The 14,625-nt window shown below is 45.5% G+C and overlaps 1 protein-coding gene across 1 annotated transcript in view; it reads left to right on the top strand.

Moving 5' to 3' along the window:
- Positions 1-11,773, top strand: part of PRKG2 (protein kinase cGMP-dependent 2) — a gene marked incomplete at its 5' end in the record, with an annotated part of 139,833 nt that extends 128,060 nt beyond the window's left edge. Inside the window, 2 exons of the mRNA XM_082269973.1 lie at positions 8,798-8,864; positions 11,651-11,773. Of these exons, the coding sequence (XP_082126099.1) occupies positions 8,798-8,864; positions 11,651-11,746 (163 nt within the window). The 3' untranslated portion in view covers positions 11,747-11,773. The remainder of the gene's footprint in view (positions 1-8,797; positions 8,865-11,650) is intronic.
- Positions 11,774-14,625: the final 2,852 nt, after the last annotated feature.

Raw genomic sequence — 14,625 nt, forward strand, 5'->3', positions numbered from 1 at the left:
ATAGCGCTACTCATTTACACTAAATAGAAAGCCCCAGGGCAACAAATATAGAATAAAAACTCTAATACTATCACCAATGACGGATTACACTGTAAAAAAATTGCGTGACCAAACAATCATTAGGTTGGTTCAAAAATGACCAGCATGTCCCCCTTCAATGCCCAGTGACCAGCATGTCCCCATCAATGCCCAGTGACCAGCATGTCCCCCATCAATGCCCAGTGACCAGCATGTCCCCATCAATGCACAGTGACCAGCATGTCCCCCATCAATGCACAGTGTCCAGCATGTCCCCCATCAATGCACAGTGTCCAGCATGTCCCCCACCAATGCACAGTGTCCAGAATGCCCCCATCAATGCACAGTGACCAGCAAGTCCCCCATCAATGCACAGTGACCAGCATGTCCCCCATCAATGCAGTGACCTGACCAGCATGTCCCCCATCAATGCACAGTGACCAGCATGTCCCCCATCAATGCACAGTGACCAGCATGTCCCCCATCAATGCACAGTGACCAGCATGTCCCCCATCAATGCACAGTGACCAGCAAGTCCCCCATCAATGCACATTGTCCAGAATGCCCCCATTCAATGCACAGTGACCAGCATGTCCCCCACCAATGCACAGTGTCCAGAATGCCCCCATTCAATGCACAGTGACCAGCATGTCCCCCATCAATGCACAGTGACCAGCATATCCCCCATCAATGCACAGTGACCAGCATGTCCCCCATTCAATGCACAGTGTCCAGCATGTCCCCCATCAATGCACAGTGACCAGCATGTCCCCCATCAATGCACAGTGTCCAGCATGTCTCCCACCAATGCACAGTGTCCAGAATGCCCCCATTCAATGCACAGTGACCAGCATGTCCCCCATCAATGCACAGTGACCAGCATGTCCCCCATCAATGCACAGTGACCAGCATGTCCCCCATTCAATGCACAGTGTCCAGCATGTCCCCCATCAATGCACAGTGACCAGCATGTCCCCCATCAATGCACAGTGTCCAGCATGTCCCCCACCAATGCACAGTGTCCAGAATTCCCCCATTCAATGCACAGTGTCCAGCATGTCCCCCATTAATGCACAGTGACCAGCATGTCCCCCATCAATGCACAGTGACCAGCATGTCCCCCATCAATGCACAGTGTCCAGAATGCCCCCATTCAATGCACAGTGTCCAGCATGTCCCCCATCAATGCACAGTGACCAGCATGTCCCCCATCAATGCACAGTGACCAGCATGTCCCCCACCAATGCACAGTGTCCAGAATGCCCCCATTCAATGCACAGTGTCCAGAATGCCCCCATTCAATGCACAGTGACCAGCATGTCCCCCATCAATGCACAGTGTCCAGCATGTCCCCCATCAATGCACAGTGACCAGCATGTCCCCCACCAATGCACAGTGTCCAGAATGCCCCCATCAATGCACAGTGACCAGCATGTCCCCCACCAATGCACAGTGTCCAGCATGTCCCCCATCAATGCAGTGACCTGACCAGCATGTCCCCCATCAATGCATAGTGACCAGCATGTCCCCCATCAATGCACAGTGACCAGCATGTCCCCCATCAATGCACAGTGACCAGCATGTCCCCCATCAATGCACAGTGACCAGCATGTCCCCCATCAATGCACAGTGTCCAGCATGTCCCCCATCAATGCACAGTGACCAGCATGTCCCCCATCAATGCACAGTGACCAGCAAGTCCCCCATCAATGCACAGTGTCCAGAATGCCCCCATTCAATGCACAGTGACCAGCATGTCCCCCACCAATGCACAGTGTCCAGAATGCCCCCATTCAATGCACAGTGACCAGCATGTCCCCCATCAATGCACAGTGACCAGCATGTCCCCCACCAATGCACAGTGACCAGCATGTCCCCCATCAATGCACAGTGACCAGCATGTCCCCCATCAATGCACAGTGACCAGCATGTCCCCCATCAATGCACAGTGACCAGCATGTCCCCCACCAATGCACAGTGTCCAGAATTCCCCCATTCAATGCACAGTGTCCAGCATGTCCCCCATCAATGCACAGTGACCAGCATGTCCCCCACCAATGCACAGTGACCAGCATGTCCCCCATCAATGCACAGTGACCAGCATGTCACCCATCAATGCACAGTGACCAGCATGTCCCCCATCAATGCACAGTGACCAGCATGTCCCCCACCAATGCACAGTGTCCAGAATTCCCCCATTCAATGCACAGTGTCCAGCATGTCCCCCATCAATGCACAGTGACCAGCATGTCCCCCATCAATGCACAGTGACCAGCATGTCCCCCATCAATGCACAGTGTCCAGAATTCCCCCATTCAATGCACAGTGTCCAGCATGTCCCCCATCAATGCACAGTGACCAGCATGTCCCCCATCAATGCACAGTGACCAGCATGTCCCCCATCAATGCACAGTGTCCAGAATGCCCCCATTCAATGCACAGTGTCCAGAATGCCCCCATCAATGCACAGTGACCAGCATGTCCCCCATCAATGCACAGTGTCCAGCATGTCCCCCATCAATGCACAGTGACCAGCATGTCCCCCACCAATGCACAGTGTCCAGAATGCCCCCATCAATGCACAGTGACCAGCATGTCCCCCACCAATGCACAGTGTCCAGCATGCCCCCCATCAATGCACAGTGTCCAGCATGTCCCCCATCAATGCACAGTGACCTGACCAGCATGTTCCCATTCAATGCAAAGTGACCAGCACAGCATGTCCCCCATCAATGCACAGTGACCTGACCAGCATGTCCCCCATCAATGCACAGTGACCTGACCAGCATGTCCCCCATCAATGCACAGTGACCTGACCAGCATGTCCCCCATCAATGCATAGTGACCAGCATGTCCCCCATCAATGCACAGCGTCCAGAATTCCCCCATTCAATGCACAGTGTCCAGCATGTCCCCCATTAATGCACAGTGACCAGCATGTCCCCCATCAATGCACAGTGACCAGCATGTCCCCCACCAATGCACAGTGTCCAGAATGCCCCCATCGATGCACAGTGTCCAGCATGTCCCCCATCAATGCACAGTGTCCAGCATGTCCCCCATCAATGCACAGTGTCCAGAATGCCCCCATTCAATGCACAGTGTCCAGCATGTCCCCCATCAATGCACAGTGACCAGCATGTCCCCCATCAATGCACAGTGTCCAGCATGTCCCCCATCAATGCACAGTGACCAGCATGTCCCCCACCAATGCACAGTGTCCAGAATGCCCCCATTCAATGCACAGTGTCCAGAATGCCCCCATCAATGCACAGTGACCAGCACGTCCCCCACCAATGCACAGTGTCCAGCATGTCCCCCATCAATGCACAGTGACCAGCATGTCCCCCATCAATGCACAGTGTCCAGCATGTCCCCCATCAATGCACAGTGACCAGCATGTCCCCCACCAATGCACAGTGTCCAGAATGCCCCCATTCAATGCACAGTGTCCAGAATGCCCCCATCAATGCACAGTGACCAGCATGTCCCCCACCAATGCACAGTGACCAGCATGTCCCCCATCAATGCACAGTGTCCAGCATGTCCCCCATCAATGCACAGTGACCTGACCAGCATGTTCCCATTCAATGCAAAGTGACCAGCACAGCATGTCCCCCATCAATGCACAGTGACCTGACCAGCATGTCCCCCATCAATGCACAGTGACCTGACCAGCATGTCCCGACTCCCTGGTGACCATGCTGCTCGGGAGTCGACTTATTCCTCCTCCATGGCGTCGCGACTCGGTCGGACTGGTGTCCTTCGACTGGACACTGGACTATTCTTCCTCCATGCACGCCGCCCACTGCCTCTTCTCTGACGGCGGGTGGGAAGGTGACGTCGGGACGGGGGGGGGGATAGGTAGTATCAGGTCTGAAGGGGATCGCATATTGGGATGGGGGGGATCACAGTGTTGTGTTGAATTTGGGGGGAGATCATATATTGGTGGGGGGGGGGGGCAGTGCTGAATCATCAGCCCCGAGTGTCAGTGGTGAATTGTGTGTTGGGGAATGAGAGCAGTATTGAATTTGGGGGAGATCACATTTTGCGGGGTGTAAGGGGGGGGGGTGACACAGCAGTGGTGAATTTGGTGGGGGATCACATATTAGGGTGGGGGGTGTCAGTGGTGAATTGTGTGGTTTTGGGGGGGCTACACCACCATTGTATCATACCCCCTCACACAATTCACCGCTGATCTCCTCACCAAATTCACCACTGCTTTGTCATTCCCTCCGAATGACAAAGCAGTGGTGAATTTGGTGAGGAGATCAATGGTGAATTGTGTGTGGGGGGGTATGATACAATGGTAGTGATTGGTGAATTTGGTGGGGAGATCACATGTTGGGGTGGGGGGGGGGGTGTCAGTGGTGAAATGTGTGGGGTATGACACAGCAGTGGTGAATTTGGTGAGATCACATATTGGTGGGGGTGTCAGTGGTGGTAAGGGGGAGGGGGGGGATGACACAGCAGTGGTGAATTTTGTGGGGAAATCACATATTGGTAGGGGGTTTGTGCCACAGACCCCTACCAATATGTGATTTCCCCACAAAATTCACCACCGCTGTGTCATCCCCCCCCCCTTACCACCACTGACACCCCCACCAATATGTGATCTCCCCACCAAAGTCAGCACTGCTGTGTCACGCCCCCACCCCCGACACCACACAATTCACCACAGAGTCTGAGTCTTAAAAAAAAAGCAATTCCAGAGAGAGAGAGGTTTGAATTGCTTTGACAAAATTTGTTTCCCACCATATTAAGGGCTGCTTCCAAAGCCTATGTAGCACACTGACACCCCCCTCCCCTTGCTACTGTGCTTCAGAATCGGAACTTACACAGATAAGCACAGTAGCAGAGCAGCAGACTCTTATCTCCATTCTCCTGCACGAACTTCACAGAAGCACAGTAGCAGCCAGCAGAGCAGACTAGAAATCTTCACGTACCTGTCACAACCTGTGGGTGGCTGCCGGCTGGGCTGGCTGAGAGATGTCTTCCGCTCTCTTCTCTCTCTGCACTCTGGCTGCCCCCTGCGGCGGGAACGTGTGGCCCCGCCCCTCAGCTGAGCAAGATTGTGTAGGCACCTCCAGGGACAGACTGCTGTGGGCCCCCCCCCCTCAACCACGGGGCCTCGGGCAGTGCCCAACTGCCCGAATGATCAGTCTTCCCCTTGCCCGCCTGCATATAGTGTCACGCTGCCTCCGCTCCGCTGACAGGGGGCGGCTGGGGGCCCCTGGACACTCGGGGCCCTGGGCAGTTGCCCAGTTTGCCCCCCCCTAACGCCGGCCCTGGGCTTAGTGAACATCCAGGTTGCTAAGTAAGCAGTCTATTTTTCTAGTAAATCTACCCCATTGAATAAACAACAGGATTCTTTTTGCCATTACAACTTAGAAACAAACTGAGTGTCTGGAAAACATGAAAATGAGAGCAGAGCTCCACCTGTTGGCTGAAATTGAGAACACAAAATAATAAAATGCATTTTTTATACTGTATTTACTTTATTTAAAAAAAGGGGGAAAAAAACATTTTTAAAAATGTTTTTTTTTTTTCTGACTGTAAAAATAGAATGTATATACAAGACCATTGTGAATTCCCTAATATTTGCTCTAGCAAATCTAGCAGTGATACTGCATTTACCATAAGGCTTAGTATTTTTCAGCTTATTAAAATCTGTTGCTTCTGAAAAGTTACCTTCACAATAAGAAATTCCCTGCCTTGTCACTACTGTAAGAAAGAAAACTTATTAAAAAGATGTTTATCATCCTTGATAATATTTCTCAAGGGCTGGAACAAGGGTAGGCAACCACAGCACTCCAGGTGTGGTAAAACAAAAACCCTCTGCAAGACCCTGGCAGGAACAAGCATGACTCCCAGAGGCAGTGGCATAATAGGAATTTTAGTTGCACCACAGCTGGAGTACCGAACTTGCCTACCCCTAGGCTAGAATGATATGAAAGTACCTCTTATAGAATAACCAAGTGCTATAAATACTGTATTTACAGCACTTGGTTATATTAAAAGAGGTACTTTCAGGAGCAGGAATATCCCAATTTGTTTAGAAAAGGGATCAGCCTTAAAGCATGCATTTATGCAACATACTGCAAGAGTCCTATTATCAGATCAGATTCAGGTACTTAACCACTTGCCGACCCCCCGCCACAGATATACTGCGGCAGGCTGGCTCGGCTGCGTGAACCGATGTATGGGTATGTTGGTTCGCCGGGAGCGCTATTGGGGGCATGCACACGCTGCTGGAGGCGCACGCTCGCCCCCATTAGGAAGCGGGGAGGCCGATCCAAAGGGCGGGCGCCCGCAATTGCTGCCGGGCACCCGTGATTGCTCCCCGCTGAGAGAAAATGACGATCTGCTGTTGTAAACACAGCAGACCGTTGTTCTCTCTGGAATGAACACAGAGCACCTGTGATCCTCCTATTTAGGATCACAGGTCTCTGTGTTGATTCCACAAGTCCCTCCCCATACAGTTAGAAAACACTCCCCTAGGCTCCCACTAAACCCTTTGATCACCCCCTGGTTAATCCCTTCCCTGCCAGTGTAATCATTATAGTAACGGTGCATATTGTTAGCACTGATTACTGTAGTAATGTCAATGGTCCTCCCAAAAGTGTCAAAAATGTCAGTTAGGGGTCCGATCTGTTCGCCGCAATGTCGCAGTCCCGCTAAAAATCGCAGACATTACTAGGAAAAAAAAAATAAAAATGACATAAATCCTTCCCCTAGATTGTAGACGCGATAACTTTTGCGCAAACCAATCAAAATCCACTTGTTGGGATTTTTTTTTAACCAAAAATATGTAGCAGAATACAAATTGGCCTAAAAGGATGAAAAAATGCGATTTTTAAAATATTTTTTTTGGGAATGTTATATAGCAGACAGTGAAAAATATTGTTTAATATTCAGAATTGTCGCTCTTTTTTTGTTTATAGCGCAAAAAATAAACATCACACAGATGATCAAATACCACCAAAAGAAAGCTCTATTTGTGGGGAAAAAAGGACGTAAATTTTTTTAGGGTACAGCACCCCACGACCACGCAATTGTCAGTTAAAATAACGCAGTGCTGAATCGTAAAAAATGGCCCGGTCATTAAGGGGGCAAAACCTTCTGGTCCAGAAGTGGTTAAACTGCCTGCATTTGAAAATACTTTTAGTGCCATTTCACAAATAGTGCGGTGCACCGGTGTTTTTCTGCCCTGGAAGAATGCAGGTTCCCACTAGGTTTACACAAAAAACAATTGTTTTCTATGTGTCCTATTCACTCTGCAATACAGCCCATGGCCACACTGCAGTCGTCTGTGATAACATGCATTCTGCATGCTGCATTTTAATGCAGTGCACCGGACAGGATCTCATGTCACTGTAGAGTAGCAGAACGTACCACGCTGCCGCAAAGTGACATGAATGAAGTTTCACTTTTGTACACTTAAAAAAAAGTTCTTACAAAAAAGAAAAAAAGGGAATTGTGTGACATGCTAAAAAACAACCCATACTGCCCTCTACTGCCAGCTCACTGCAGCAAGAACAGAATGCTGCTAAGTGTCCAACAGCTCTCCATGGCCGTGTGAATAGACCCTCAAAAATTGAACTTCCACTTATCTGTCTCCCCCCCCCCTCTGGTGTGACAATTGGCACCTTTCGGGGGGGGGGGGAGTAGGTACCTGTTTTTTACAGGTACTCTGTCCCCACTTCCGTCGGACCTCACCTCAGCGAGGTTCTTTACAGGTTCGGCCCCTACTCCTCTCTTCGTGGCCAATTACGAGCGCAGCGTGCTTGACGCATGTGCAGTGGGGACCTTGCACTTCACGGCCGGGTTCCCTTACCGCCTTACCGGCAATGGCAGCGGCAGCACCCGACAGCCGATGGAAACATCGGCTGCAGTGCCGACATCACTGGACTCCAGGACGAGTAAGTGTCCTAATATTAAAGTCAGCAGCTACAGTATGTGTAGCTGCTGACTTTTAATTTTTGGAGGGGTGACGGAACTCGGCTTTAATGATGTATTAATGATTTCAGAGCTGCATTTATTTGTATCTTTTATAGTTGTCTATAGATCCACCCCAGTTTGTAAGATTCACATTCAGAACCACACCAACAAGTCAACTTTTTACAAAAATATACATATTTTTCCAAGCATTTTCTTTTCTTTGGCTCTAAACTTGATACAGATCCCCTGCATATTGCTGGGTAACAACCGAAGAGGCATGCTGTGGTCTTACCTGCTTTAAAGTTTCCAGAAGCGTTTAGGCATTTTGGATTCCATGGATGATTGGATGATTAAACATTTCTGTTGGGGTTGGTTTTCCCAGTTCATAAAGCTTTTTGGCCTCTTTTCACAGTGCAGTCATTCATCTGGACTTGAGAAGGGTTTCAGTGCATGTAATGTACCAATCTTTCAAAACAGTGCTTGTTTGTGGAACTAAAGGCACTGAAACTCTGTACTGCAAATCGAACACGAGGCCTAACCAGGGCTATAGAACAAAAAAAAAAAATGAAATATTTTTCCCCTAAGTCTGCCTGTCTTTTCATACATGACAATATGTTGTTGGCTTTGGCAGCTCTTCCCGATCCCCTCATAGAGAAAAAACATCCTGCTATGAGCTTACATAATATTGTGTCATCAGCAAATTCCCAGACACTGCTTTGGATGCCTAAAACCAAGCCTTTACTTAGCAAGTTCAAGAGTTGGACATGGAACAAAAATTCTTTTACTATGCAATACATACAGTATGATATAACAAGTTAATGCTTGATTTCTAATTTAGGTGGTTTAATGGCTTTAACTGGGAAGGACTGAGTACAAGAAGTCTTCCATCACCCTTAAAACCAGAGGTAACGTATACTAATAAGGGAACAATTTCATGACACTACACTTTATAAATGTGAGTTTCATGGTTTAAAAATAACCTTGACCTAAAAGTTACATTTTTTATTCTTTTTTTTTTTTTTTAGCACACAAATCCTATAGGTACATTAAATGTGCCTTTATAGTGAACATATTACCTACTTTCTATTTCTTATTAAACCTCTTTTATTTTATTTTTTCATCTTTCGTACACACAATAATTTACCACAGTGTATCAAAGGAGTCTTAAAGGAAAGTACTTACACAGTTTTTTTGCTTTCCTATTTGCAATGTAAAAAATGCTAAAACAAATTGGCAAATTATTGCACCTTGAGAAAAAATATATCCTTGTCCGCTTTCTTTCATTTTAACCACTTGAAGACTAGAGGATTTGGCTACTCAATGACTAAGCCCTTTTTTGCGATTCAGCACTGCGTTACTTTTTTTTTAAGTGCGCGGTGGTGCGACGCTGTACCCAAACGAAATTGACGTCCTTTTTTTCCCATAAATAGAGCTTTCTTTTGGTGGTATTTGATCACCTGTGTGATTTTTATTTTTTGCTCTATAAACAAATAAAAGATCGACAATTTTGAAAAAATAACAATATTTTTCAAATTTTTTTATATGAAATTCTCAAAAAAATGTAAAAATCAATTTTTTTTAACATTTCAGGCCAATTTGTATTCTGTTACATATTTTTGGTAAAAAAATGCATGCAATAAGCGTATTTTGATTGGTTTGCGCAAAAGTTATTCTGTTTACTAACTACGGGAAAGATTTATGTCATTTTTATTGTTTTTTTTTTTTTTTTTTTACTAGTAATGGCGGCGATCTGCGATTTTTTGCGGGACTTCGACATTGCGGCGGACAGATCGGACCCCTAACTGACATTTTTGACACTTTTGGGGGGAGCAGTGACATTACTACAGTAATCAGTGCTAAAAATATGCACTGTTACTGTAAAAATGACACTGGTAGGGAAGGGGTTAACCCTGTGGGTGATCAAGGGGTTAAATGTGTCCCTAGGGGCATGATTCTAACTGTAGAGGGGCGTGGCTTGTGAGATCATCACAGAGACATGCGATCCTATATAGCAGGATCACATAGCCTCTGTGATCATCTAAGTGAGAATGACAGACGGCTGTGTTTACATCAGCCGTCTGTCCTTCTCTCTCTGCTGCGGGAGATCGCTAGTGGCCGGCGGCCATCGGAGCCACTGGTCACACGCACTGGCTCCCCAGCTGACGAGCAGGGGCGGGAGCGCGTGCTCGCCCCCTAGAGTCTCCTGAACGAGTGACATAGTACTACGTCCCTTTGCCCAGGAGCGGCTGCCACTTTGCGGTGGGCGGTCGCTAAGTGGTTAAAACTTGGGCACAATCACTTGGATTTTTCATTTGATCATTGCCAGCGTCTAAAGCTACTAACAATCTTCACTATGTGCTCTCCTGGCCGGGACAGCAAACCCCCCCCCCCCCGCTGGGGGAAAACAATAGCTCCAATGACTGTGTTGATGGGGGAATCAAGCGATTATATTCCCTGCAGCCAAATAAACTGGCACCATCTATTACCAGCTTTACTATAACTGTTCTTAAAAGTGTTCTTTCCCCATTTCTCCTACCTATCCTGCATACCCTGTGTAAAAAGAGATCTGTGCATTTAGTTATGCTTAGTCAGATCTGGTCACCTGATCGTGCAGGTTTGGCTCCCCTGTGTCAATGAGCAGCTGCTGCAGGGGAGAGGAGGGAGTGCTGACAATGGATGTGCTTTGGGAGCCATTGGTTAATTGCAAGTCTCCAATAATTTACAGCCATTGCCAAGCTCAAGACTTAGGAATGTTAATATAGAGATTACAGTAGACAAGAAAAGCTTTACAAATTTACAAAAACCATCAGTGTTTTCTTATTAAAACGGGGGGAGAATTGAGAAATATTGACTTCAACCTTTAATAAGTAGGCCCAAGAGGTGTAGTAATATAAAATGTCTATATTACCATGCAATCATCAGGTTAAGGCTGGGTTCACACTGCTGTGCAGAGTGGCACACAGCAGGGGTCCAGTGCGTCCCTGTTCACCGTGTCAGGTCCGATTTCGGTCTGGATTTTTGGCTGAATTTGGACTTGAAACAGACCAGAAGACGCACAGAACTCCTGTGCAATTTGCTCCTCACCCGTCCCGGAGTTGTGTGAACCGGCTACATTGAGAGCCGGTCACAGGCTCCTGACAATGCGAATTGGATGAAGAGAAATCCACATCCAATTCCCAATAGTATGAACCAAGCCTAAAACTTTTAATAGGAACTTTCATCATCTTCCACACAGGTTTATGATTTGTGTGGCTCATTTTTGATGTTTGCTATTTTTGGATAAGATTGTCACTATATTCCTGATTTTATTTAGAAAAAAACAAATGCTCTGTGTAAATTTCTTCACATGGGGGGTTACATTTAGCATATACTCCTAATTGAAGCAGAAGTGCAGAGAGGTGCAGTAGTATAAAATGTCTATATTACCACGCAGTCATCAGGTTAAGGCTGGGTACACACTGCTGTGCAGAGTGGCACACAGCAGGGGTCTGGTGCGTCCCTGTTCACCGTTTCAGGTCAGATTTCGGTCTGGGTTTTTGGCTGAATTTGGACCTGAAATAAATCTTAAGAAAAAAAACTCAAAGATCATCAAACAAGGTTAATTAGCTGTAACCACATTTAGTAATAAAAACGCATCATCTTTAAACTTTTAAAAGTTATATGTCATTTCTGTTTCATTTTGCACTTTCAGCTTGATGGTCCCATGGATCACAGTTATTTTGACAGCTATCCACCAGATGGTGAAACACCCCCTGATGAGATGTCTGGGTGGGATCAAGATTTCTGAAAACACTTGTACAAATTATGACAATCCTGGAGTTCAGATAAGAGAAACGGAAAATATTCTTAGAGGCCCTAGACCTTATAATGACTTTGTGTTTGTTTTTATTAATTCATAAATGGGTGCCAGATATACAATTTTAGACGGGTATACATGTCAGATGCCTGTTGGTTGCTCGGAGCTGGAATAAAATTGACATAATCATCTAAACATTTTTTAAATTACAATAAAAAAAGGGGTCCAGATAACTTTCGGTAACCTTGCAAATCTGGGAAGAGTTGTGACGTTTGATGTCTTCAAGCCCCAGGGTTTGGCAGCCATTTTGTTGGTTAGAAACTTTGGTTTCATTTTACATTGCTGGTTTCTGATTTTTTACCAAGAAACTGGGAGCAGCGAAGGAGTATTCCAACTGGAAGAGCATGGTGAATAATTTCCAGGGACACCACTTCGGGATTGCTTTGGAAAATGTGTGTCTGACCTTCCTTGGTGGAGGTCAATACTGAGGGGTAAGGGGCAGTGTGAATGGGTGTTGGTGACGGTTTCTTCTTGGATACACCGTGTGCTGAATGTCATTTCAACTCATTTTGATGCAGAATCAAGAATGATTTATATTGGAATGATAACTTATATGTGAATCAGACTTTACAATCTGATTTTGTTTTTTGTTTAATAAGCGCTGCACCTATGTTATAAAAGTTTTCTTATGTTTTTATTCCAGCATTAACGTGCCAGCAGCTTTTTTTGTGTGGCATATAACCTAGCGCAGCCTACTATTGTGTATTATTATATCACCATCATCGTCAGTGATTTTTGTTTAGTACCAGCATTTATGTCAATTACATTTTTACAATTTGAAAAATGACAAAAAAATTAAATTGTCTGCAAAATTGTGTTATCTTGAAATATTTGTATAGGACATCATTTATTAGATATAACTTACAGCATATGAGTAACCAAGACTAGAATGTTTCTGCCATGTCTAAAGATCTATCTATCAATCTATCTGTCTATCTATCTATCTATCTATCTATCTATCTATCTATCTATCTATCTATCTATCTATCTATCTATCTATCTATCTATCTATCTATCTATCTATCTATCTATCTATCTATCTATCTATCTATCTATCTATCTATCTATCTATCTATCTATCTATCTATCTATCTATCTATCTATCTATCTATCTATCTATCTATCTATCTATCTATCTATCTATCTATCTATCTATCTATCTATCTATCTATCTATCTATCTATCTATCTATCTATCTATCTATCTATCTATCTGTCTGTCTGTCTATCTATCTATCTATCTGTCTGTCTATCTGTCTGTCTGTCTGTCTGTCTGTCTGTCTGTCTGTCTGTCTCTCTGTCTGTCTGTCTGTCTGTCTGTCTGTCTGTCTGTTTTTTTATTATTTTCAGCATTATAACCTATGGTTATATGTATTATTGTTTAGTAGTGTTATGTACAATGTGTTGTTATTATATTATTATAATTGTTGTTTCCATTATCAAGCAATGCAATTTTACAATTTTGCAGTATTTATACACTTTGTATATATCTGTATATAGTTGTAATTTTTACATTTTCTTATACCGATAGTACCAATATAATTTTAGTTACTTATGAAAGAGATAATAAACTTTTATATTACTGTTACCCCAATCAGCCAGCAAATAATCTTCTCTGACTTCCTGAAGTTTATAGGGAAGCTAAACTCCACAGCCTAGTGGCAGGTAACAGGGATTGCTATATATGTCCCATTAGGCTTTAGGTCTGGATGTGACACTCTGTTATATCTCCTGATCCCTAAAGCCCCGTACACACACGCAGATCGTCGTCATACAAATGTTCCTCTTTTCTCCCCGGGATGTCGGTGTCTGTTGAAAAGTGCAAAGACAGCACAAGGACAGCACAAGAATTTTGTCTGCAGACTTCAGCTGACTGCAGAAGTGATGTCATGTAATGGTTAACTTTCCCTGTGTTTTTAATTTTCTGAGCATGCCCAGTCTTGCAAATCTGCGGTCTGTCGGCCGAATTCTGTACTGACAGGCGAACAATCGTCCGTTCCGGTGTCCGCAGACAAAAATTTTCATGTTTGCAAGAAAGACTTTTGTCCGCGGATTGTGCGCAGACATCTGTCGGAGGCACCATACTAACACGCGTACAATCGGCAGATCTTTCGTCCGCCGACGTTTGTATGCCGACGATCGGTACGTGTGTACGGGCCTTAACAGTCATTAACTTGCCAGTTTGCTGTTACACTCTTTTGAGTCAGTGGGAATTACACAGTATACACCCAGCCTAAAACTCTAGTTATTGTTGCCCTGCCTGCTATGTATATTTCTGTCAATTTATATACGTTTTCTACCTTAAAACTAGAGAGAAAAAAGGGGTCACATGACCATCCATGCTTCTTTTTCATCCTGTTGTGCACTGGCCTGTGGGAAGAGTCAGATGGAACCAGCACATCAATACAGTAACTCCCAGAACAATAGTGATTGGTATTTTGAAGATATCATATCTGTCTAAGCTACCACACACAGCACTGTCTAAATGTAAACAATACAAGACAGTAGGGCTATGTTTACACATGTCCGGTGCGAATTTCCCATCTGTTTTCACTGCGAATTACCAAAGCAGATGTTCAGCTGCAATTTCTAGATACGGTTCGGATGCAAATTTTTAGAGGCGGCAGCTGCCACTGGCATCTTTGACAATTGCTGGTTGGTAAGGAGCAGGCCAGGAAGCTGGCCGCCACATCCTTAACAACTGGTGACTTATCAGCTGTCAGCGGGTTCCCCTCGACAGCTGAATATACACCAAAGAATTGCAGCAATAAAATTCAAGAAAAAAACACAGTGGGTCCCCCCCCCCCAATC

Source organism: Pelophylax lessonae (assembly GCF_965119305.1).
Source record: "Pelophylax lessonae genome assembly, chromosome: 1".
Lineage (NCBI taxonomy): Eukaryota > Metazoa > Chordata > Amphibia > Anura > Ranidae > Pelophylax > Pelophylax lessonae.